The 23,975-nt window shown below is 43.0% G+C and overlaps 1 protein-coding gene across 6 annotated transcripts in view; it reads left to right on the forward strand.

The window, feature by feature from the left end:
- The window catches only part of col12a1a (collagen, type XII, alpha 1a), a 52,688-nt gene that overhangs the window by 1,326 nt on the left and 27,387 nt on the right, over positions 1-23,975 (forward strand). For 3 of the 6 annotated variants that reach the window (XM_053845074.1, XM_053845071.1, XM_053845075.1), the window contains exons 2-31: positions 125-232; positions 4,034-4,150; positions 4,219-4,362; positions 5,480-5,533; positions 6,520-6,783; positions 7,064-7,228; positions 7,440-7,613; positions 7,690-7,980; positions 8,045-8,647; positions 8,891-9,169; positions 9,241-9,516; positions 9,603-9,875; positions 15,552-15,821; positions 16,646-16,912; positions 16,993-17,185; positions 17,269-17,393; positions 18,022-18,171; positions 18,242-18,361; positions 18,435-18,599; positions 18,678-18,824; positions 19,042-19,181; positions 19,739-19,868; positions 20,381-20,526; positions 20,780-20,909; positions 21,333-21,469; positions 22,178-22,307; positions 22,386-22,525; positions 22,601-22,733; positions 22,850-22,870; positions 23,561-23,700. In XM_053845074.1, the coding sequence (XP_053701049.1) occupies positions 163-232; positions 4,034-4,150; positions 4,219-4,362; positions 5,480-5,533; positions 6,520-6,783; positions 7,064-7,228; positions 7,440-7,613; positions 7,690-7,980; positions 8,045-8,647; positions 8,891-9,169; positions 9,241-9,516; positions 9,603-9,875; positions 15,552-15,821; positions 16,646-16,912; positions 16,993-17,185; positions 17,269-17,393; positions 18,022-18,171; positions 18,242-18,361; positions 18,435-18,599; positions 18,678-18,824; positions 19,042-19,181; positions 19,739-19,868; positions 20,381-20,526; positions 20,780-20,909; positions 21,333-21,469; positions 22,178-22,307; positions 22,386-22,525; positions 22,601-22,733; positions 22,850-22,870; positions 23,561-23,700 (5,394 nt within the window). In that variant the 5' untranslated portion in view covers positions 125-162. The remainder of the gene's footprint in view (positions 1-124; positions 233-4,033; positions 4,151-4,218; positions 4,363-5,479; positions 5,534-6,519; positions 6,784-7,063; positions 7,229-7,439; positions 7,614-7,689; positions 7,981-8,044; positions 8,648-8,890; positions 9,170-9,240; positions 9,517-9,602; positions 9,876-15,551; positions 15,822-16,645; positions 16,913-16,992; positions 17,186-17,268; positions 17,394-18,021; positions 18,172-18,241; positions 18,362-18,434; positions 18,600-18,677; positions 18,825-19,041; positions 19,182-19,738; positions 19,869-20,380; positions 20,527-20,779; positions 20,910-21,332; positions 21,470-22,177; positions 22,308-22,385; positions 22,526-22,600; positions 22,734-22,849; positions 22,871-23,560; positions 23,701-23,975) is intronic. The other 3 variants (XM_053845077.1, XM_053845076.1, XM_053845073.1) reach the window with 2 other exon arrangements.

Here is a 23,975-nt window from a genome sequence, read left to right on the forward strand (position 1 = left end):
TAAACACTGTTGAGTTGGTGTAAATTGCCCAAAGAATAGTGTCAAGTCAACAGCAGCGTGCAGCAGGGTTAATACAAAGTGAAGGCAGAACCGCTTTTCACCACGACTTTCTTCCTTCTTTCAGTGTACTTTGATGCCCTGCTGACACGAATAAGGCAGAAAATGAAGAGGGGGCTGTTTGTGGCCTCAGCGGTCGTCCTGGCAGCTCTGATATCAACCGTCGATGCGCAAGGTAAAGCAAACTCAGTCCTTCTCTGTCAGGCCTCACCCAACCCTTCCGTATCACATGAAACAGGATCTACTTGTCTTATAATAAACAACGTAAATGTGTGTTTATTTGTCTCGTCTGCTCCGCGAATATGAGTTCGTAGTGATGGTTAATATTGAATTGGACGCTAAAAACAAAAGCATGTTGTTGTCACTTCTCCCCTCTTAAATAAAGGTGACGTTGCGCTCACTTTAGGGACCTTTAAATTGATCCCAGCGGAGCAGTAAAGTGAGTTTCTTTCACTAAAATATTTGTGTGCAGTCGAGCCTCTCCCGGTTCCTCTGTTGGCTTGGAGGAGGAATTCTCCCGCTCCCGTTGACGCCTCTTTTGTTATTGAGAGGCGGAGCTCTGCTCTGGTGACTCCAGCAAGATGATAAAATTACAGAATAATAATAAAAAAAAAAAGTTTCTTAACGTTAATAAGCTAAGCAATAGAGCAGCACCTTTAGCTTTAGGTGAAGTCTCGACAGCAAGTCTGTGCCGGAAGATTTGGGCTTGATGGGAAGTTGGTTCTGGATCCAATATGACTGAATGAATATTGTTGTATTAATAACAACAGTGGCAACTCTTTCCTTCACAAGCGAGTAAATAAACACCTTTATGATTTTGTGAAAATAGAGCTGTATAGGGTGGAGGGTTATTCCAATGTTCTGACCTAGGAAGCGACTTCATAGAACTCAGAAATGCCAGTTTTATTTCATCCTGTAAATACACGCTGGAGCACCGAGACAAATGGGTTGTAACCTTTAATGCTTCTCCATAGCTCCCCAAGCGCTGCATTTTCCCTTGCAGAACCTGGAGTCCGTCCAGCAACTTCCTCCTGCTCATTAGGCGATAAGACGCGAGATGCATATTTGTCTGTAATTACACCCCAGTGGTAGTTGTGTAACGATGTTCTAAACCTGTGTTAAGCCATCTCCAGTGGCTTTTATGGTTGCAGAACTAAATAAATACAGTGCTTTGACATGTTTATAGCTGCGGGTTATGATATTATTTGAAAGATAAGATTCATCGTTTTGGAGGTGAATTGGAATTACATTAAAAACTCCTGCCTGGAGCGCAGAACTGCTTATTTTGTGTTTAGATTTTTTATTTTTTTTTTAGAAAAATCCATCCAGTTTGAAGATTTATAATGTTTAATTTTAATCAAATGACCAATTTGCTAAGATTTCCCTCTAAGCCTGTGTTTATGTAGCTGGCAGCCGCATCAGCACTTCTTTCTTTTCACATTCATACACCGAATAATGGCAAAACTGAATGAAATATGCTATGGAAACAATTTCTCTTCCCCCTGACGTTTGGCAGGCTATGTAGCATATCGCCACAAGTGGAATGGAAAGATGAAATAGGAGCGCGGCGAATTAATCCTCCGACGGCACAAAGAGGCTTTTTTAGCCGCCTTTTTCAAGACCTTGCAAAAGCGCTGAGTTGCACTACATATGGAAAGTTAATATTCTATTCAGCGTCGGTGCAGGTTGTGTAATTACTCTGGCGTTTTTCCTGACTCGTTGGGAAAGTTCTTTTCTCCTTTTTCTGGTTTCTCCATCTGGCTGCCAGGAGAGCTGGGTCGCCAGAGCGGACCTGATCAAATAGAAAACCACGAAAAAAATGGAGGGGCTTCATCAATTTGTTTCTGAAGCCATTAAAAAAACAAACATATGCCGTTGTGTTCCATAAGAAAATCAACTGCCAAGGACTGCATTCATCCTCTCCGCCAAACGTACACAACCCACACGCACATACACACCGATCAACACACGTCCAATCCCTTTAACCGTTGTTGGAGCGAGCACTCGTGGAGGGGAAACACGGTCCGTCAGGCTCCTTGAGTTGATATGCCAGGTTGGTGATCCCTCCAATCCCAGTCTCTGTGTCTGCTGGGCTCCTGTTTGTCATCTGCCTGTGCATTCATCGTGTCCCAAAGCTTCGTTCTCCGAAGCGTATTTTAGAATGATATTCTACCTTTATTCACCTTGCATCTACAAAAAAGTTTCTCTTGCATGCTTACCTCAAACCTGAGGAACTTCTATTAGCTAATAAAGAAAATATACAACAACTTTATTTGACTGCATGAGGTAGTAATGCATGCTGTTGACAAAACGTAAGACAGTCATGTGACATGTCACTTGTCACATATATGAAAATCTAGATAGCTTTACTGAGTAAATATGGGATTTTAGTGTTACTTTGCTGCTGCTATTTAGCTTAGCGTCCCTATACAAAAATCAGTAAAGACAATTGACAGCGAATAGTTGAACTTGTACACAAGTACCCTAAAAAATTTAGTTTCTATTCATAAGCATTTCCTCTAATCGAGCAGACAAAGAAATACAAACTGTAAACAGTGATCATGGTCAGTCAGCACAACTCAAAACAATATTTTAAGATGAACATTTTGTACCTTTACAATATGTACCTTTTGTACCTTTAGAATATAAACATTAAGAACACTACAAGCTACTGTTCCGGTGAAGAAAAGTAAAATAAAGTAACATTAAAGTCGTTCAGTCGTGAGTTGAATTATACTTCCATTTTAATCCGAAACATTAAATAATAGAGGACTCCTAAGCTCAACCATGTTACAATGTGGCTTCCACTGAATTGAAAAAAAAAACTACAATATTTTGTCGTTCAAACCAGAAACATTAAATATGCAGTTGTAACATAACTTATAGAAAGCCAACGCTTAATCCTAAATTTTAAGAAAACACGAATAAAACACAGTCATTGCTCTTTGGCATCACGAAACTAGACTTTAAATTTAAGGGTTCCCTTAATCTGAGACATTTGAGTGAACCACCCATCACTAACACAGACACTAACCAAGTCAGTAGCTGTAAATGGTTTAGCTAAACTAACCTTGAGCATGTGTCCCCTTTGAATGCAAACACGGCGTTATTGTTTTTCTGGCTGATAGCCTGGCAGCTATAAGAGAGAATATCATCCTAAAATATGTTTGTCGTCTCTGTCTGTGTGGTCCCAACTGTACATGGAAACTCAACTCAATCAAAGTTGTTGACCCAAACAACTTTCTCATGTACATGATGCATGACGCTGTGATCCAGTCAGCAGGTTTAAAGTGTGTATGTTGTTTAGAGAGACACACTGTTTCTATTAAACTACAGTTTTTGAGTGTTTGCCCATGTCTCGTCGAACATTCCCCCTGTCAGCCAAAAAGTACACAAGAGTCTCTCAGGGACAAATTGTGTGTTCTTTTTAAATGGTTTGCAATGGATGCGTGCCGATCTTTTCTTCAAATAAACGCCAAACATCATTGAAACATGTTTATATACAATGTATATATAACATATGGTGTTTCAGTTGAGTGAATATTTACTGTATGGCAACCGTGTCTCCATTGTATAATCGGCCACCAGTGAGTTGTGTGTTGTATTATAGCGTTCCCGTCAACCGCTGCGGTGGTTCTTTACGTGGGCGGGGCATGTGTTATGATGACTGCACTCAGCATGTATTGGATGGTTCCCCTCATTGTTTGATCGTGCACATGATGTTATGCAAGTGCTTGAGTTGTCGCCCGGTTCGGTTGGGCAACTCAAACAAACGCCATTTTATTCCAACAAAATGGCCTTTAACCCTTTTTAAATGTCTTCTTTTATACAGCTTTGTGTCTGTCCCCAACAACAAACAAGTCCACTTCAGTCACGAAGTGTTTGTCGTTGGCTTAAATGATTCCAAATACCTGCACCTCTATACAAACCTTAAGAATGGCTCGCGATTTAACGCTGTTTCGTCTCTTGTTTTCAGTGGAACCTCCTTCAAACTTGAAATTTAAAATAATAAATGAGAATACAGTGGAAATGTCATGGGTGAGACCCCCGTCACCGATCGAGGGCTTCAGAATACAAGTTGTGTCCGACGCAGGTTGGTACGACTCGCTCGCACACAGCCACACACAAGGCCTCTGAATATCGCTGAACTGTGTTTTCCAGATGAACCTTCCAGAGATTTCACCCTTGACCCATATTCAACAATGACCTCAATCACTGACTTGACCCCTGACCTGGACTACTCAGTGTCCATAAACTCTTATTATGGGTCAGAGGAGAGCATTCCCATCTTTGGACAGTTGACTAGTAAGTAATGGAAAATACGCCGCATGTCTACAGTCCTCATTATTTCACTTCCCCAGGGGTTACTTGCTAAAATTTGGTGGGAGGAATGTGGAGTACTTGAATGAAAACAAAATGAAAACTTATGAGGAAGTCTGATATAACACTCTATAATCATTCAAATGTAAAAAATAGTTTATTAAAAATACAAATGGAGAAACAAACAAATGGGCCTCAAGCAAAAAAAAAAACCCCAAAATAAATCCATATGAACCCAAGATGAATTAGAAAGCATGAACAAGCATGACAAGGAAAGTATGTATAATAATTAAAAACTATCCCAGTGACTTTACAATGTAGTGATAGTGATGTATTTTTTATGACACTGTGGAAAAATCTTCATTGTTATGCCTAAAAAATTAATAAAATAAACCAATTAAATCTGCTTTTAATGAAAAAAGTGTAGTTTGTGCTTAAGCAAAAATGTATGGAAAATATTATACATAAATAATAATAATAACTATTTTGTGTTGAAAATGTAAAAAATTCAAAGTAAATTAGGTAAAAATTATTCCCAGTTATTTACGAAAGAAGTCATATGTAAAACATACTTATTATAATAAATTTTGAATAGTTAATAAATAAAATAATCTTCTGAAAAAGCATAGTTGAAAATGGGATGAAAGAATTTATTGTAAGGAAACATTTAACATATGAAGTTTCATGATAGTGCAATGTAACACAATTTAACAAGTTTTATAGAATTTGTTATTCAACCTTGTGACATAAAAAAACAAAACCTTTTATTCTTTTTTATTTTTCTAACCGTGAAAGCTAAAAGAAAATGAGATCGTGCAGTACCAAAATATTTTGTAAGAGTGTCCTCTTCTGAAGAGAAAAAAATAGAGAAGAGAAGGAACCCATCAATGGTATAAGTTAAACAAACGTGCAAACCCAAGCAATCACATCTGTTTACCGACTCCAGAATCGCTCACTGTTCGCAGCTAATGCAGCATGAAGCATGTGGTTCGGGTTCTGTTGACCAGCTTTTATGATGTGGTGATTCTTCTTTTCCTCTTCTCCCTGCTGTGAAAATTCAGTCGAGAGTTTGTCAGTGAGCAAAGTGTTCTTTGTGTTTCAGTCCAGTCCAGCAACAGCAGCGCGCGGGTCAGCCGGCCACACTCGGAATCCATCAGTGAGTGTGTTTACTGCTCTGTCAGGCCAAATCTGTGCACTCCATGTCGACTTTCTGGTCATGACTGTAAACATAGAACATGTTTTGGGCCACAAACAATCTGCTAAAATATCTGTGAGAGCTTTGTATTTTACTCTATAGGCTTGCTTATTGTCCATCTCACTTTGGAACTGTGTTCAAAACAAGCCAACTTACACCACTGGTGTTGGTCAAAGGGCCCTCTAGGGGCATCTAAATAACTTAAATTAGGTGGGATTCATTTCGACCTTTGATTTTGGGATGCCGTTTCACTTTAGCCAATTGAAAAACAGTAGCAGAAGTTTAGTCTGAGCCGCGTAAATCTACCATTGAACAAGCTGGCACTTGAAAGTTGGGACCCACCCGAGGAGAAGTGTTCAAATGATCGCCGTTCGTTGATCTCTGGAAAGTACTGCCTGTACCTTTCAATGGAAAAATATGCATTTGCAATGAAGGTCCTCGGAGGATAAGTGAGGCTGATGGGAGCGTGGTGAAAGTGACCCCCTCCCCCGTCCCTAACACACACACACAGAGCCTCAAGTTGGAATTCATCCGTGATTTAAAGCCCTGTGGTTGGTTTCAAAGAGGGAAAGTAGCATCACTTAGGGAACTTCTGCAAAGTGTTTAGTCTGTAAAGTCATTTTGGTGGAATGACGATACAAACCCACCGTTTGGCAGGCTCCTTTCGCTCCTTTGATGTCAGAATTCGACTCCAGGAGTGATCCAACTTGCTGTCAGTGGTTGATTTTATTTAGACCGACAAAAGAAATGGCAGAAAAAAACGTTTTTTTCCGAAGGGCAAGTTTTAACTGCCCTACCTTTATTTGATCATTCCTGACACTTAAAATATGGAATTTGTTTTTGTGCGTGGAGGTGATGACAATAACACATTGACTTCAAAAACGTTTTCAGTGATGATCACCTTTCAAGATGAGCCACAGTGACGACTTTATTTTCTTCTCCTGCAGAGTGCTCGGTTAGCGCAATAGCAGACTTGGTCTTCCTGGTGGACGGGTCCTGGAGTGTGGGCAGAGAGAACTTCAAGCACATTCGTAGCTTCATCGCTGCGCTTGCTGGAGCCTTTGACATTGGCGCTGATAAAACCAGAGTGGCTGTAGTTCAGTACAGCACTGACACCCGCACAGAGTTCAATCTGACCCGTTACACTAAAAGAGGAGACCTGCTCCAGGCCATCAACTCACTGCCGTACAAGGGTGGAAACACCATGACAGGTAAGAAGCAAGCTGCAAAACAGCTGTCAAATTACCCTTCAAATGTGACCTCACACAAGTCAGAGTCAGGCTTACGCCAACTCTTCCTCACTCCCATTGCGTCATATTGACGTTGAAGGCAGCCTTCAGTGTTGCATGTTGACGCATTAGGTTTTGAAGTAAAGCACGTTCTGCTTTCCGTGTCATGTCCTGATGCCATTGGCAGTGTGTCACATAACCGATGGGATGGCGCTCCATGTCTATGACCTGTCTTTCTCAAATCTATCTGTTGCTGTTTTAGGCGATGCCATCGATTATTTGTCGAGAAACATCTTCACGGAAGCAGCTGGATCCAGGCAAGCTTTTCCTAAGGTGGCCATGATCATCACTGACGGGAAATCGCAGGACTCAGTGGAAGAATATGCGAAAAGACTTAGGAACACCGGAGTGGAAATATTTGTCCTAGGTACGTCTTGTTATTCAGTCTTCAGTTCACTTCTCCCATGTGAAACTCTGTTCTTGGAATGGGTCGGGTTTTCCACAGAGTGTTGGTCGTAAGACATTTGGTTAAAGTGAAATAAAGTTATTTTAGAAATCATAAAACTGTCTGCCACATCTGCGAGCCAGCTTCAGAGAACGCCGGTTGACATTGTTCTACTTCACATTTTCCGATTCAGGTATCAAAGGAGCAGATGAGGACGAGCTGAGGGAAATGGCCTCCCGGCCACACAACAAGCATGTGTACAATGTCCCCAACTTTGATTTGATCCAAGAGGTCCAAAGAAAGATCATCATGGAGGTGTGCTCTGGTGTCGACGAGCAGCTCACGTCTCTGGTGTCCGGGGAAGAAAGTAAACATGCAGCTCTTATTTTGCTCATCCAGTGAAATATTTGTCTCTCAATAAATGTCTTACTATTTTCCCTCAGTGGTGGAGCCGCCTTCTAACTTGCAGGTCACAGAAATTGCATCAAAGTCAATGAGGGTGACATGGGATCTCTCCCAAGGGGATGTGACCGGTTATAAACTTGTCCTTGTTCCCATGATTCCCGATGTGAAGCGGCAAGAGTTGTACATGGGAGCCACTCAGGCCTCCATGAACGTGCGAGACCTTTCCCCGGAGACTGAGTATGAGATTAGCTTGTATGCTCTAAAAGGTCTGACTCCCAGTGAGCCCGTCATGGCTATGGAAAAGACCCAGCCTGTGAAGGTGTCAACAGGTGAGTTGATATGCAGTTTGATGAAAACAGACAAGATGTTTACTGATGTTGCTTCTTCTTCAAGAGTGCTCTTTGGGGGTGGATGTCCAGGCGGATGTTGTCCTGCTGGTGGACGGCTCATACAGTATTGGATTACAAAACTTTGCCAAAGTCCGTGCCTTTTTGGAAGTTCTGGTCAACTCATTTGACGTTGGACCAGGGAAAGTCCAGCTCAGCTTGGTTCAGTACAGCCGAGACCCACACACTGAGTTTGCCCTCAACACCCACCACGACATCAATGCTGTTGTGAAAGCTATCCGGACATTCCCTTACCGTGGTGGCTCCACCAACACCGGCAAGGCCATGACTTACGTCAGAGAGAAGATCTTCACCACTGCTCGTGGTGCTAGAACAAACGTCCCCAGAGTCATGGTCCTGATCACTGATGGAAAATCCTCAGACTCCTTTAAAGATGCTGCCACCAAACTGAGGAATACTGAGGTGGAGATCTTTGCAGTGGGTGTGAAGGACGCTGTGAGGTCCGAGCTGGAAGCCATTGCCAATGAGCCGTCAGACACTCACGTGTACGAGGTGGAGGACTTTGATGCTTTCCAGAGAATCTCCAAGGAGCTCACACAGTCCATCTGTCTGAGGATTGAGCAGGAACTGCTGAACATCATCAAAAAGAGTAAGTTTGATGACAAAGTATCTGTTTATCATGACAAGATTGCAGCCAAATGTTGGACAAAATGCAGGCAATCGCCAAAAAAAACACGCATGTGCTTCATCAATAATGTGGTAAAACACAGCTTTGATTATAGCCTTCATTAAGCTGTAGCCGTCACAGACGCAGAAGCAAGGAAAATAACTATTATGTACACAGCAATGATTAGTTTCATCTGTCAAACTGATTTATTTTTTCACTTTCAAGGTCTGTTGCCTCCAACGGACCTTCAGTTTTCTGAAATAACATCCAGAAGCTTCCGCACCACCTGGACGCCGCCCGCTGCCGCTGTCTTGTCCTACCTTGTGCGCTTCCGCAAAGCTGAAGACATCACCGGCAGCTACATCACCATGGCTGTACCTGGTGACACCAACACTGTCATTCTGCCATACCTCACCCCACTCACGACCTACGAGGTCAACGTCTTTTCTCAATATGATAAAGGAGACAGCTTTGCCTTGAGTGGCGAAGAGACCACTCTTGAAGGTAAGAGAGAAGAGCATCTGTCGCATCATGCTTCATGAAGGTTTGTATTCACGTGTAGTTCTTCTTTTCAGAGCAAGGGCCTGTACGGAACCTAAGAGTCACAGAGGAGACCACCAACAGTTTTAGGGTGTCTTGGCAGCCAGCTCCAGGTTCAGTTATCAGATACCACCTCATATACGTTCCACTGTCTGGTGCTGGGGAAGAACTGCGGGCTGAAACAATCGGGCCTGAGACCACCATCGTTCTTCAGGAGCTTTTCCCCATAACCACCTACCGCGTGACTGTGTCTGCTGAGTATGCCACAGGCTCAGGAGATGCAATGCAAGTTGAAGGAACGACTAAGGAAGGTGAGTCAAGGGTCAAAAGTGGCTCATAAAGGTGACACAGCTGCGTGAAACGGTCAGACTCTGATGAAGTTTTGTTTGTCCTTTAGTGCGAGGCGCTCCTAGAGACCTGCGGGTATACGACGAGACCATAACAACAATGAAGCTGGCCTGGCAGGCAGCTCCAGGAAACGTCGTCCAGTACCGTATTGATTATAAACCTGCTCTGGGAGGTGACAGGAAAGAGATTTCTGTCAGGGGAGATACAACACAGGCGACGCTAAAGAAACTTGAACCAGCCACAGAGTATGAGCTGTTCGTCACTCCAAGCTATGCGTCTGGCATGGGCGATCCGCTACTGGGCACCGGAACCACCTTGGAAGGTAAAGAGTGCTATGGCTTCTTTACTTTTGAACATTGTTTGGAGTCACCCTAGAAGAAAATGGTTGTCCGTCACACTGTGAGAGAGGTTGTGGAATGTCTTTGACCTGGGCTGTAGGTTTTTGCAGGTTGCACTGCCAGTGAAGTGAGGTGGAAAGAGGAGGGGAATGCTTGTAAACCTAGAAAACTTGGAACACACTTAAGACAGCCACATGCCTGCATCCACCTTGCTGTTTGAGCCGTGAGATTTATCGTTTTCAAATGAATTATAAATCAAAGGCAGGGCATTTTAAAGTCCACCCACGCTTTGCCATTGATTAGTAGCTGTATTTTAAGAACATGTCCTCGCATATTTTGGGAAGAGAAAACTCTCAAGAGCTCATCTGTTATAAACTACCGTGTGTTCAGCTAATGGTCTGCTTGTCTGCTGTTGCACAAACTGCTTGGCCTGAATGCCGACAGCTTTCAGCTGTCACATCTGCGCAGTCATAAAGTCCACACCCCCGTGGTGAAAAAGCTCAGTGACATAGCGCTTCCGTAGGCATTTTCATGAATCTCCCATGACGTCGACATAAAAGAACAGTCTTTTCATTGTCTGGAGTGCCCAAAGCTTTGAGTGGCCCGTCCATAACGCCCGGCGTTGGCGAAAAACTGGAAGAAAGTGGGCGACACAAAGGCGCCCTTTGTGGCTTGCTCTGCATGGTTTGCCTGTTCTGTCACACACGTAGCATCCTGGAAAGAGGTGGAAGTCCCACAAAAGTGAATATATTAAACAATGATATGATAATTGATATGCATACACTGTCTATGGTGTCTATTGGCATGTTGATGCCAGCAGTATTGGTGTTGGTTACCACTTTGCTGAACAGCTCCAAGGCCAATAAGCTAATTGTTTGTTTTTGTCCAACCCAAATGCCTAAACAAACATACCAGTTGTGTATCCTAGACCGATTATTCCGTAATAAAAAGCCTGTTACCTAAGCAGAGTTTGAATGGCGTGTGAGCCGGCTGTCTGGTATCAGGGGAATTTGTCTGTTCATCACCCTTCAGGGTGGGGCAGAGGGCAGGCAGAGACAGAGACGTGAGGGCAAGGATGCTTCAGGGTGGCCTGATGAATAAAAGACCTGTAATTTGTGAGGTTATGTGTCAGCCCCTGCAGCAAATGTTCATCCTATGCCGCACCATTTGGACAATGAGAAGCGTCTAATTCTGCCTTGCTCATTGGAAATTCACCCACAGCGCTAGACTGGTTGACACCGACGGGCTGTTTTCCCAACTCTTCTAAAGCTTCTTCCAAAGTAGACAAGCAACCTTGGCACAATAACAGTGGGCTCTTCATCTACGTGGCTCTGAAGTGAACCAAGGGCAATAAAGCAAAGGAAGTCAAAACAGAGGGAGCCAGTGCTGAGATGGCACTTCCACTGAGGGATTTTTTAAAAGACTCTTTAAAATAAAAACAGCATGTTTGAGTCAGAACCTTCAATTATGCTCTGCCGTAATTCTGAATAGATGTTCCATGACCTAATGGTGTCAGACATAGAAAATAATTAAGGTAATATCAGCATGTGCGTCTGCCCCGACTGGTACATTTTTACAAGTGGAGGCCATAATGTGTTTGAGCTCCGAGCATTTCTGGCTGCAGATGTGAAGGTTATGTCAGCACATGCCCAACAGGAAAACCTTTAGATGATCGTGAAGAGTGTCAAGGTGTTTTTTTGTTTTTTTTTTGAACAAGTGGGCGAGGCTTTGATGTGGATTTTGATGTTGTCTTGTCCGCTGTTTAAATTTCCTTCATGTCAATCCTTTTGAAGATTTGAATATGAATTAAATAATCGGAAGTGTGACAGCTATGAGTTTATTGCCATTTAAGCGGCAATAATATTCCTGAAACAGGTGTGAGGAAGTGTGTCAGCAGGCTTCAAATTACCTGCTAAATAATAACTTGTTTCAACAGAAGTGTTTTTAAACATTTTCACCATTATGTGAGCCTCATAGCTAGTTCATTCTTTCATTCAATGTTCCGGGATAATGACTTATTGACCTGATTTATTATAGAAACATTGAGGTTCTCCCCATCCGATGTCTCTGACAAACTTTTTTATTTCAGCATGTCATTGGTGCTGTTCTATTTTCATGTTTTTTCTCCCTGTTATGCATGTCTAAAAAGTTATTTAACACTGTGTTCTCTTATATTACATCTTAAGTGGTTGCCACAGCTAGTCCTCCACTTTATCCTCCCTTGACTCAACCTCTTGACTCACCTTTCTCTTCATCCCCATTTATCCGTAAAGCTCATTGGTACAGTAGTCATCTTCTTCATCTGCTCTGCAGTGTCCTTGGTCCAGCCCTCTCTCCTTTCAACAAACCACCTGGCCATCTGGCCTCCCTAACTTAGTCTGCACATGTCCCTCTGATATACCAATTTCTTTATCTTCACATCTGACTCTTTTAATTCATCTTCCTGAGGCTCTCAACTGTACATCATGGCTGTGACAGGACTGTCCTGTGAAAGAGGCTGATTCATCACCTCATGTAGGCTCTGTCAAAGCTGATCTAACATCTATGATAGATAAAATTACTGTTGAACGTGAATGCTCTCTGTGGTGTGTCTGTATTGTTTTATACAACTCTCTTCTCCACCGCATCGACCACATCTCTCTCCATGTGTTCATGCATCCATGCTTTACTTCTTGGAGAGCTCCCCCTCCCCCTCACTAGTCTGTAACACTGAAGAAAAGTGGGCCAAAGTCTGCAGAAGTCATTACCTAGACAGCCCTCGGTCCATCCGGAAAAGTCACTCAAGTTCATCCTCTTGCCTTCAACTTGGCTCGGGTTTTGATTTAAACGGTCCGAGTCCATCGGCGACTATTGCTGTTTTAACGGTAGTCCAACGTCTGGACCATTTCATTAGCTCCGAGTCCGCGGCTATTACTCTTCCCCCGAGGCGTCCGCCCTCAGGGCGCAGGTTGTTCTGCTTGGAAGGCTCAGCTGCTTCTGTTATTACTGTCTCAGTCATGGATTGAACCGTGCATGAAGTTGAAGGGTGATAAATAGATGCTGTGGTTTTGGACAGAGTGGGAGGAGATATTGATACTGTACTGTAAATCATGTTTTTTGGCCAGTAAGACACAGCTACTGAGAAGTGGGAGCATCACTTTGACTTTGACAAAATACACTTCTCCAAAACATTTTTCTCCAGTTATTAATCCTGACACTTTAGTTCTTGTTAGTCACTGAAGGACGTCAATGAATTTCAAATCAAGTATTTCAATAATGCATTTTGAGTGCTGCCACGATCAAAAATAAAAACTAAAGTATAGATCAGAAAAGAAGCTCCACAGTGCCTCCAGTGATTTCCAAGTCTTCATCTGGCAGTTTAGATTGCCTTAAAAAAATGACATCATGGCAAACACTGACTGCTTATAACAAGTGGCTCTACTGAGTCTCTCGCCTACCTTTCTAAATGTGCACAGATAGAACCCTGGTTGTGCTCCAGCACTGACCCTTCTTTTCGCTTGAGAAAAGTGCCCCCTGCTGATCCATAATAAACTCATATTAGACTCTTAAATTATTGAGAAACAAAAAAGTTAGTCTCATCAGTTCTGCTGAAATGTATTTAGAAATCTGACGGGGCATTTATTCGCGTTCTTGTGAGAATTTTCTGAGAGGCACCAGGCACCTCCCACTCCTCCTTATGCCTCACAAAGCAGCAGTCAAACCGATCTTCCGATCGGCAGAATTCAGACAGGTAAAGGTTTGAGCAAGCCCCATCAGCCTGAGTATTAAAACGTTTTGGTGTACTTGGTTGTTAAAAAAAACCACACTGAATGGCCTTCTTCCTAAGTTTGATCATTCAGACTGGCTAACAGTTAAAAGTGTAGCGACGTACCGACCCAACAGCAACAACAATACTTTTTTGCAACGCCATCTTTTCTGACTGTGCCTGTTCCAAAAGGTAAACAGCAGTCACTGATTTCCAAGTAGTGAAAAATGTAAAGAACACATGGCCTCAGTCTTCATTCTCTAATTAAACAAAAAATATTCATGAGTACAAGTCAAATTTTCATCACTAGTGTTAAAACAATAGCCAAAAAAACCCATCCTCACTTGCACCAGATTGTCAGTAAGATGAAGTTACAGTGAATGAATGGTAAAAATCTTCTAATCTAAACACTTGTTGACACTTTTCACTACTACTTATACACCTCAGTATATGTAAAGTGTATACACTGGATTGCCTCAATGAGTCTTAAACTCTGTGTGGTAGCGTCTTTTATTATTTAACCCCCAACTTGCTTTGATGAATGAGCTTGAAGAGACCACCCACCTGAGCTGCTGTCTGCTATTAGATTGTCATTAAGCACCGGCATGTAAAGGCTTTAGGGGCTTGAGACAGGATCTCTGAGGTTGAGTGGGAGGATTTGTGTGGCTGATAAAATGTCTGAACACCAGAGCCAGGCTGGAGTGTTGAGTCCATCTCAACAGGGGCATCCCTCTCGTCCAAGCCCAGGCTGGCTAATGACCAGGAAACACCACCACAAAACTCCCTCCACTGTATTTCACCACCTTCCGTATGCTTTCATGACCATCTCCCAGGAGGAGTGGGCGAAGGCGGGAGTGGGAGAGGGGGGGTCGAAAGAGAGAGTGCAACATCTGCATTTGTAGAAAAGGCACTTTTAGGGATCATCTTTCCCTTGTTTCGATGGAAAACTAAAGTGCTGTTTGGAGAGAGGCACTGAGGATATGCACTTTTTTGATGAGTTTTGCAGAGATTTTTCCAACAGACTTGTACAATAAGAGGGAAAATCAGTTGTGCAAACAGATTCTGTGGTATGAAAGCAGAGACAGATGAGTGATTGCTTGTGGTAGTGGGTTTTTTTTTCAATATGTATCTCTGTATTTGACAGCAATACTTTCTCAATCGCTCTGTTGCTTCTGAAGTTTTCCTACAGAGTCACGGGGTAATTGGTTTTTTCAACGGTTCTTCTTGGCCAGTGGACCTAGGGAATATCTTAGAGCTTAACTTCTCATTGATATTTCAAGCTCGCCGGATTGTTCCAATGGTAGGAGCATATACTTGAAAATTGATTATCAAAGCCTCAAAACTGTGACTCGGACTCCAACAAATGAGGCTAAATCTTCTGCCAATCTCTGACATAAGTGCACTGTTTGGCTCCTTACTAAGCAACTCACTAAGTTATTTATTTAATTTTTTTTCTAGAAGCGCAAGGCCAACTTGACAGGTATCTGCATTGTGTCAGCCAATTTGGTCTAAAATATAAGTGCTCATTTGAGAAATGTCTGCTGGGGCATCAGGAAAAGAGCAAGCTGAACATGGGCAGACAGTCATATTCCGGCTGTTTTATTCTGTTCAACTTGCTGCATTCCCCTTTAAGTCCATGGATTATACAAAACTGTCGATGTGGTTTATTTTGCAGAAAAAATAGTTAGCCAAGAAAACCGAAAGCAGTGTGACACATGCAGCAGCATTGTTGTGCATAGTTTTTTATTGTAACTAGCTCATACTCTTGTAAATTATCAATAGAATTTGGGGATTGTTGCCCACTTTCATATTTGTTATCAAGTTTGTTCTGTATTTTAAGTTACATGATCACCTCGAATGTTTTGGAGGGCTCATCCGGACATGATATTTATGTTGCTTCTGTTGTTGTTCGCAGAGCTCGGTTCTCCTAAAGACTTGGTGACAAAGGACCCCACTGACACCACTTTCGTCGTCTTGTGGACCGCTGCACCGGGTAACGTGCGGCAGTACCGGGTCAAGTGGAAGTCTCTGTTCACGGAAGAGACAGGGGAGAAGATGGTGCGAGGGGACATGACGTCCACCATCCTGGAGGGTCTCACCCCTGAGACACGTTACGAGGTCTCTGTGTTTGCTGGTTACGGCCACGGAGAGGGTCAACCACTGGTCGGGGAGGAAACCACTGATAGTGAGTTTATTTCATAATAGTATGAAAATATTGAATGCTTTTACCTCCACTTTTGTTATGAAAGGGTAGCCGTAGTCCAACCTCTGTTTGCATAAAAAAATATGCAATATATATATAAAGAGGTTAAACAAACTCACAAACTATATTACTAACAAAAAAACCCACACATTTGTGAAGAGATCTGTTCTTTAAGACAAATAGAAAAAAAACAGTTAAATGTTGTCCTGCTACTTTCTGGTCTTGCAAGGAGCCACAGATGTCTTTGACAACCATCTTAGTATGAAATGCAATGTCAGAATGCTTTATTTCAACATTTTTTGTTCGTTTTTTTGTCTAATATAGGTGGGCACATGCTGTTCTACTCTCAAGAAGATTTTTTTCGTTAAACTTGAATCAGTGATGCTGAACCAGCACTAGTGGAACAGTCTTAGAGTGTCAGAGCCTCTCTTTGAGCACACATTGAAAACATTAAAATCACGGGTTTTGCTCAATTTTACAAGAGTCTCAGCCAGACTCCCAAACTGGAGACCAAACATGATCAATCATGTACATTTTTTTGTCCTGTTTATTGTACCACTCAGAACATCAGAACCTCTGCGGTGGGGTTGAAGTCACACGCATGTGGTAACCGAGAAGATATGTGGATGAAAGAATCCGAGGTAGCCGAGCGTGTTACTGTTTAGTTTACTTACCAGCGGGAAAGTCATACTGCTTATGTTTCCAGCGCTATATTGGAAACACAGGCCATTAAGTCCACATTTAACACAGAGCCTGAACAAAGACAACCTCCTTCGCTCATCGACTGCTCTTTGTTTGGTCTTCAGTCTCAGCTGCTGGCAGGGCCATTGTTGTGTCTGAGGAGACGGAGAAGACCATGAAAGTGTCATGGAAGGCGGCACCTGGAAACGTAGTCAACTATAGGGTGACATACAAGCCAAAAGCTGGGGGCCGGCAACTTGCTACCAAGGTTCCAGGTGGTACCACCACCACCGTCCTGAAGCGACTGACTCCTCTTACCACCTATGAGATTGTGGTTGTTCCTGTGTATCGTGGCGGAGAGGGCAAATCAAGAGAGGGAGAAGGCACCACATGTAAGGGTTTATTGCTTCAGTATCACTTCCTTATGGCAGTCCATTCTCCCAGCATGAAAGCACAATTCTCTTCGTTTCAGTGACCCCATACAAAGGTCCAAGGAACCTCCAGACATCAGAGCCCAGCAAGACTAGTTTCCGTGTGACTTGGGACCACGCACCTGGTAATGTGACGGGGTATAAAGTGATCTTCCACCCTATTGAGGATGAGATTGATCTTGGAGAGCTGCTGGTGGGTCCCTACGACAACACAGTGGTGTTGGAGGAGTTGAGGTGAGACCATCAATCTTGTTTTCCTATCTACCCTCTCACAACCTTATTCACTAACACCAGCGTTTAACTTTGTGCCCTGTCAGAGCTGGTACCAAGTACACAGTGAATGTGTTTGGGGTGTTCGATGGGGGCGAGAGTATGCCTTTGGCTGGAGAAGAGAAAACTACACTCTCTGATGCTCCCGATCCTCCTTTTTATTCACCGACAGGTAACACTACACCATCATCTTAAATTATTAAAGTCACATCTTTAACAAATACAATGCTCTGTCTGGCTTTGTGGTGACAACTAAACCTAAAAATTGCTCTCACAAGTGAGATATTTCAAATTCCAGGACTACTTTACTAGCAAATATATGAACTGAATTATCTGTCAAGTACAATTTTTTTATTAAATCAAAATTTGCCTCTGGGACACTCTCACATTTCTGTAGATGTTATATGCACCGGCCAGTTTGGTTTGAAGTTGAAAAATCCCTGTTTCTCTGAGATGTGTTATTGATGTGAATCTTTGAATCAGTGTTCAGTTGTAATGTCTAGCTGCCAGTTTGCAGCCCATTTTCTTCTAGGTATCAACTTTTGGAGGCTGATGACGGAACAAACAGTGCAAAAATTGCCATGGAAACAAAGTTGTCTATCAACGATTGTTTGACGGATGAATGAAGGAGAAAGTAAAGAAGACAAGTCGCCTGAGAGCAAAAATAAAGACTCTTTTGTTTGCTTGGCTTGATTGTTTTATTTTCATTTGTCACCAAACATTTTCATCCACTACACGCTCTTTCACACACAAAACAAAACTAAAATTCTGTTTAACGTTCATTCTTTTTGCACTGCTAGGTGTGATGTGTAAGACCAAGGCACAAGCTGACATTGTGCTGCTGGTGGACGGATCCTGGAGCATTGGCCGTCTCAACTTCAAGACCATTCGCGCCTTCATCGCACGCATGGTCGGTGTTTTTGACATTGGCCCTGAAAGAGTCCAAATTGGTGCGTCTGTCTAAATATGTCAATGGCTGTCACTATTTTGATGCACTAATCTTACACTTGGACTGTTCAGGTCTTGCTCAGTACAGTGGAGACCCGAAAACAGAATGGCATTTGGACGCTCATAGAAACAGAGACACTCTCTTGGACGCCATCGCCAACCTGCCGTACAAGGGCGGAAACACCCTGACTGGTACTTCAAAATTCCAACCTGCTCAGGAGTATTGTAAAGCGTAAATCAATGAACCTCTATGTCTCTCATGCAGGGATGGCTCTGAAATACATCCTCCAGAACAATTTCAAAGAGAACGTCGGCATGCGACCCAAAGCTCGCAAAATCGGTGTCTTGATCACTGATGGCAAATCTCAGGATGATGTCATTGTTAACTCTCAGAACCTGCGCGATGAAGGCGTGGAGCTTTACGCTATTGGTACGATACTATTGTAACCCTCAGATGCATGTAATTCTGAGATGTACTTCCAGTGCTAAACACATTATCACCTAACAGGTGTCAAGAACGCAGACGAGAATGAGCTGAGGTCCATCGCTTCTGATCCGGATAAGATCCACATGTACAACGTGGCTGACTTCTCCTTCCTGCTGGACATTGTGGACAATCTGACCAACAACCTCTGTAACAGCGTGAAAGGACCAGGTGTGGAGCATTCTATTCAGCTAAATCAAATCCAGACAGTTTCACACCTGGCTCACCCTCCGGGCGACAATAGGAAATTGTGGGTTAGAAATCAAAATTAAAGGGTTGCCAGGGAATTTCCAAGCAACATTATTCCATTAGGTTCCTATGGAACGACTCTTTCCGACGTGGCTGCAACTTTTTTATTCTATTCTATTTTGTTATCTTTGATTTGAAGGAGGCCCTCCTGAGGCTCCCACCAACCTGGTGACATCTGAGGTCACTCACCAGTCCTTCAGGGTGACGTGGACGGCCCCTGAAGAACCCGTGGAGAGATACCGCGTCGAGTACGCCACTGTGTCTGGACGCCCTCAGCAGGTACGATTGGCTGGTGCCATAGTGGAATATGTCTGTCATCAAAGCTTGTGTATCTCAACTCAGTAGCCAGTATCCTATCTCAGCTTCATTGATATTGTTGCATTTCTGCTCCTGTGACGAATATTATCAGTGTAATAAGAAAACAAAAAAAACTTCTCTTTTTTTTTTGCTTTTCTTTTCTGATTTGAAAGGTAAGACAAATTTCACTTCTATATTTTTGTTGGGCACCAACTGTTGAATTACAGCCACTCAAACATTTTGGAGAAACACAAAACAGACAGATAGTTTAATGTCTTTTTGGCTTCATAATCACAGATAGATATTTATGTTTCGGTGTCTGAATCACTCCACATGTGCGAGACGTTTGTTTTCTCAGTGGTTTTGTTCAACAAGCCGACACAGTGACTGTCTAGTGTTGGCGGTCTTTGGAGCAAAAGCAGACGCTGCTTTGTACCAAATGATGATTTTCTCTATTGATTCCTGTCATTCCAATACACCATATAGAGTCATTCGGATTTGAAAATGTTCTGAAATGCTCATGGCTCTGTGTGTTTTAGGTGTATGTGGACGGCACTCAGACCACAGTGGTTCTCCAGCAGCTCAGTCCTCTGACCCCATACGTGGTCAGCGTCTACTCCGTGGTGGAAGATGAGAGCAGCGAACCGCTCGAAGGAACCGAGACCACATGTGTGTTTCCTTTTCCATCCTGATCTGTGTCATTTCATTTCCGCTAGTTCAGAGTGTAGACTTCAATTTAGGCTCATCAATCGGTAATCAGCTATTGATGAAGTTTTCTGATCCTGCGGAATAGGATCAAAGACACTGTGAGTTACTGTGATTCGTTTTGTGGCCTCAATCAGCAGTTCAAAGGGAGCTTACATCTTGTTGCAGAACCACATGCCTCTTAAAAATGCTCCAATAAGTTTGGATCAAATGCAAGTCCTCCTGAGACTCACTTGGTTGCACAAGTTCACAGCCTCTTTAGCCGACACGTTTACCTCTCTGAATATCAAAAACATATAACCAATGCTGCAAAACATCCCAATGGAAGTTTACAAAAACAGTCACTTTCCCACTTTAAAAGAAAGCTTTATTCAATCATTCAGCATCTTTCCAAAAGGGCATCAAACTACTGTAGAATAATGAAGCATCAGGAAGTTCCAAGCCACACCTAACAGCACTTTCATGTTTGTTGTCAGTGCCTCTAAATGTTGTGAGGAGGATGGACATTTTCGACGAGAAGACCACCACCATGCGTGTGAGATGGGAGGAGGCGGAGGGTGCGACAGGCTACATGCTGCTCTACAGCAGCATCAACGCTTCTCAGCCCATCATTGATGAGGAGGTAAACAGTCTGCTGTTTATACTATGTGTGTAAATAAAGGTGGGAGCAGCTGTGAAAACAACTGATTCGCTGAAGGAAAGCATCCCTGCACATGTGTTTCTGGGGAACAAACTTGCATTCTTGCTGCTCATTCTCACACAGTTATCGCAGAAATGATGGAAATGGGACAGAAAAACAGATGTGACGCCGGGAGAGAATCTTTTACTAGAGTGGGAAAGTCTGGATTTTATCTGTCCGTTTCTTTTCTGAGCAGATCCGCGTGGGACGAGGTAGAACTGATGTGCAGCTGGTGAAACTCATTCCAAACACGGCCTACTCTGTGTCGATCTACGCTCTTCACGGAGAGACGGCGAGTGAACCTCTCACTCAGCAGGGAGTCACATGTACGTCTTCCATCCATTTAAATCTGTCTTGTTTTAGAGCCATTGTCTTAAACCTCAGGCCATTGAAATGGAGCCTGTAATAACCCACAGGTTTATTCTACAGTGACATCAAATTGAGACTCTGGAACCCTTTGTTTAAAAGGACTGCGATGGATTGTTTTTATGTAAGGTGTTATAAAAAGCTCACAATGCACATGATGAAGAAACAGAAACCATTTGACGGAGCTTTAATCGGCCCATAAAAATAACTCCTCTTGTTAAGGTCACATCTATTTTCACTCTCTTAGCAGCAGTTGACAGAGGAGTAATTCCAATCCAAATGAGTGGGAAAAATAAATCACCTCCTCAACACAGTTGTCGAGGTTCAGGGAAACACCATCGACACACCAGATTAACATGAATCTTCCTCTTATCGTCCTTCAGTGCCTCTGCCACCTGCTGGCGTGCTCAGGGTTCGTGACGTCACCCACAGCACCATCCGCCTGCTCTGGGACGCCGCCCCTGGTCCTGTTCGCAAGTACATAATCACCTACAAGGCTGAGGATGCTGACCCGAAAGAGGTGAGATTGAGTTCTGATTTACTCAACATATGTTGCCTGTCAATGGATCACCAAACAGGTTCCATTTGGACCCTAAGCAGGGAACAAGAGGAAAAAAAACAGACACATTCCAAAACCGTTGAACCATTTTACAGCACTCTATAGTTCAAATATGTTGCCTTTTAAAACTTACTACCTACAAATGAATGCAGAACAGTGGTTGGAAACGTGGTTTCTAGGTTAATGGATATTCCAAATTAATTCCATAAGTCCATTTTTTTGAGGCACAGGTAGTAAAACCTAATAGAATTTAGGGCAATAAACAGTAAGCTTTTATTTCCGATAGCTATTTCAAAGGCTCGGGTCAGATGTACTGAGCTTTTTTAACTTTTTTTGTTTCCATTGGCGACTGGTGCCAGTGCTTCTGGGAACTGAAAACACATTTCTCTCTGAAAGACAGATGTTGGATTGTGAATTTCTTTTTCCCCTGTGCTACTTGTTTGCGTCCACTTGTTGGAACTGGCTCAGGTGTTTGACTGTTATAAACACATTTGCTCTATCAAATGATTTGGAAGGATCATTTTGGTTATGTACAGTATTCTCTTATGAGTGGCATGAAGAGTTGGAGTTAAAACCCCAAACTGTTGTGTTCGGAAACCCATACCCTGACTGTCGTCACCTCCAGAAGAGTCCACAACATTCTAGCTTTCTGTATTTCATTCTCCACAGCTTGAAGTCGGTGGCAGCGTGACCACCAGACAACTGGACAACCTGATGTCCCAGACTGAGTATGCCCTGTCTGTGACCCCGGTCTACGATGAGGGTCCTGGTCAGCCAATGTTGGGCGAGGCCATCACAGGTACGAGCAGTAGAATCCAGTCACTCTGAAAATGATCAGATTTGATTTATAAAGCATCTTATTTAAATCTGTGTTCAGATGTGGTGCCAGCGCCGAAGAACCTCCGATTTTCTGAAGTCACCCAAACCAGCTTCAGAGCCACTTGGGAACACGGAGCTCCTGATGTGGCTCTTTACAGAATTGGCTGGACCAAAAAGGGCGAGTCGAACTTCGAATACGTAAGAGAAGCGTGTTGTGAACTCCCTCTGTTGACCTGTTTCTTGCCTCTCATTCGCCTGTTTACTTCTCATCAGGCCATTTTAAACAATGATGAGACCACCCACGTCCTGGAGAACCTTGAGCCGGACACACCCTACGACGTGTCGGTCACTGCCATCTACCCAGATGAGTCGGAGAGCGAGGATCTCTTGGGCACAGAGAGGACATGTAAGACTGCACAAAACAGCCAACGGTTCCGCTGAAAATGAATTTCAATACCTCCTTCTGAATATGTTTTTTGAGCTTGGTTTGCCCATCATACGTCTTTATTCTTGCCTCTGTAGTGTCCAGACAAACTGGTCCAGGTAAGTATGGTTGAGCAAGGGATGCAGTTTCAGCAGAAAAGCATGTTTTTGTCATTTTGGCCAAATCACCAGCAAGTTTGTTGATTGAACGCAACGAAGCAAGGCACTTAATGTTGTAACCGCAGCTCACCTGAAGTGTGGCATCATCATCTTCATCATCATCATCATCACCATCCATGAGTCATCAACTGCTCTTAAGAAGCCCAGTGGCTAAAGAAGGAAATCCATTGTGCATGTTCTGCTACGTGGATTGCTGCTCTTGAAATCCATCCCATCATCCATCCATCTTCCATCAGTCCATTGCATTCATGTATTCATGTCTCCATCAATTCATCCCTTCATCATTGCAAGCAAATCCATCCAGCTTCAGAAAAGACACTGGTGGAAAGTCTGCGTATTATTTGCTCCAGAATTCCGTTTTGGTCCTTAATCTGATATTTTCCTGTTTTCAAATTTCCAAAGCCTTATTCCCCGATTGAAATACTAGTGAGACAAATAATACACAGATTGTCTTTTCTGCTTTAAAGATGCAATATACTTAAATTAAAAACAAAAAATGGGATTTTCTCATACAAATGACTGCATCTTTAAAAGCCTTTTTTTCACGCAAAAAAGTCCATGAAGCAGCTTTTGTTTTGTGATGAAGCCAGAGAAGCAAATCTGACTCTGATGTTTGTATTCATTTCACAGTGCAGAACGGTCCTCCCACCAACCTAGTTGTGTTCAATGAGACAACCACAAGTTTGAACGCCAGGTGGGAACCGGCACCGGGTCGTGTTCAGACTTACAAGATCACCTACGTTCCCACATCTGGAGGCAGAACTCAGACTGTGAGTCACCTTAAAACTCACTCAATATTCAATGCAATTACATCAAAACACTATAAGCAGTCAGTAGGTTGCAGCAGAGTACCGGAGGGTAATGAACTTGGGGTGCGTGGAAACACATTTGAGACCAAACCAGAGCCCAACATATTGCTTGATACTATGCTAAGTTTCATTTAAATTCCTGGATAACCATGCTATATCTGAGACTTTTAAAACTCGGACCATTTTCAACCTAACCACCGACCATCAAGCCAGCATGGTACAGGTAGAAAGTGCAA

This window comes from Synchiropus splendidus, chromosome 16 (assembly GCF_027744825.2).
Source record: "Synchiropus splendidus isolate RoL2022-P1 chromosome 16, RoL_Sspl_1.0, whole genome shotgun sequence".
Classification (NCBI taxonomy): domain Eukaryota; kingdom Metazoa; phylum Chordata; class Actinopteri; order Syngnathiformes; family Callionymidae; genus Synchiropus; species Synchiropus splendidus.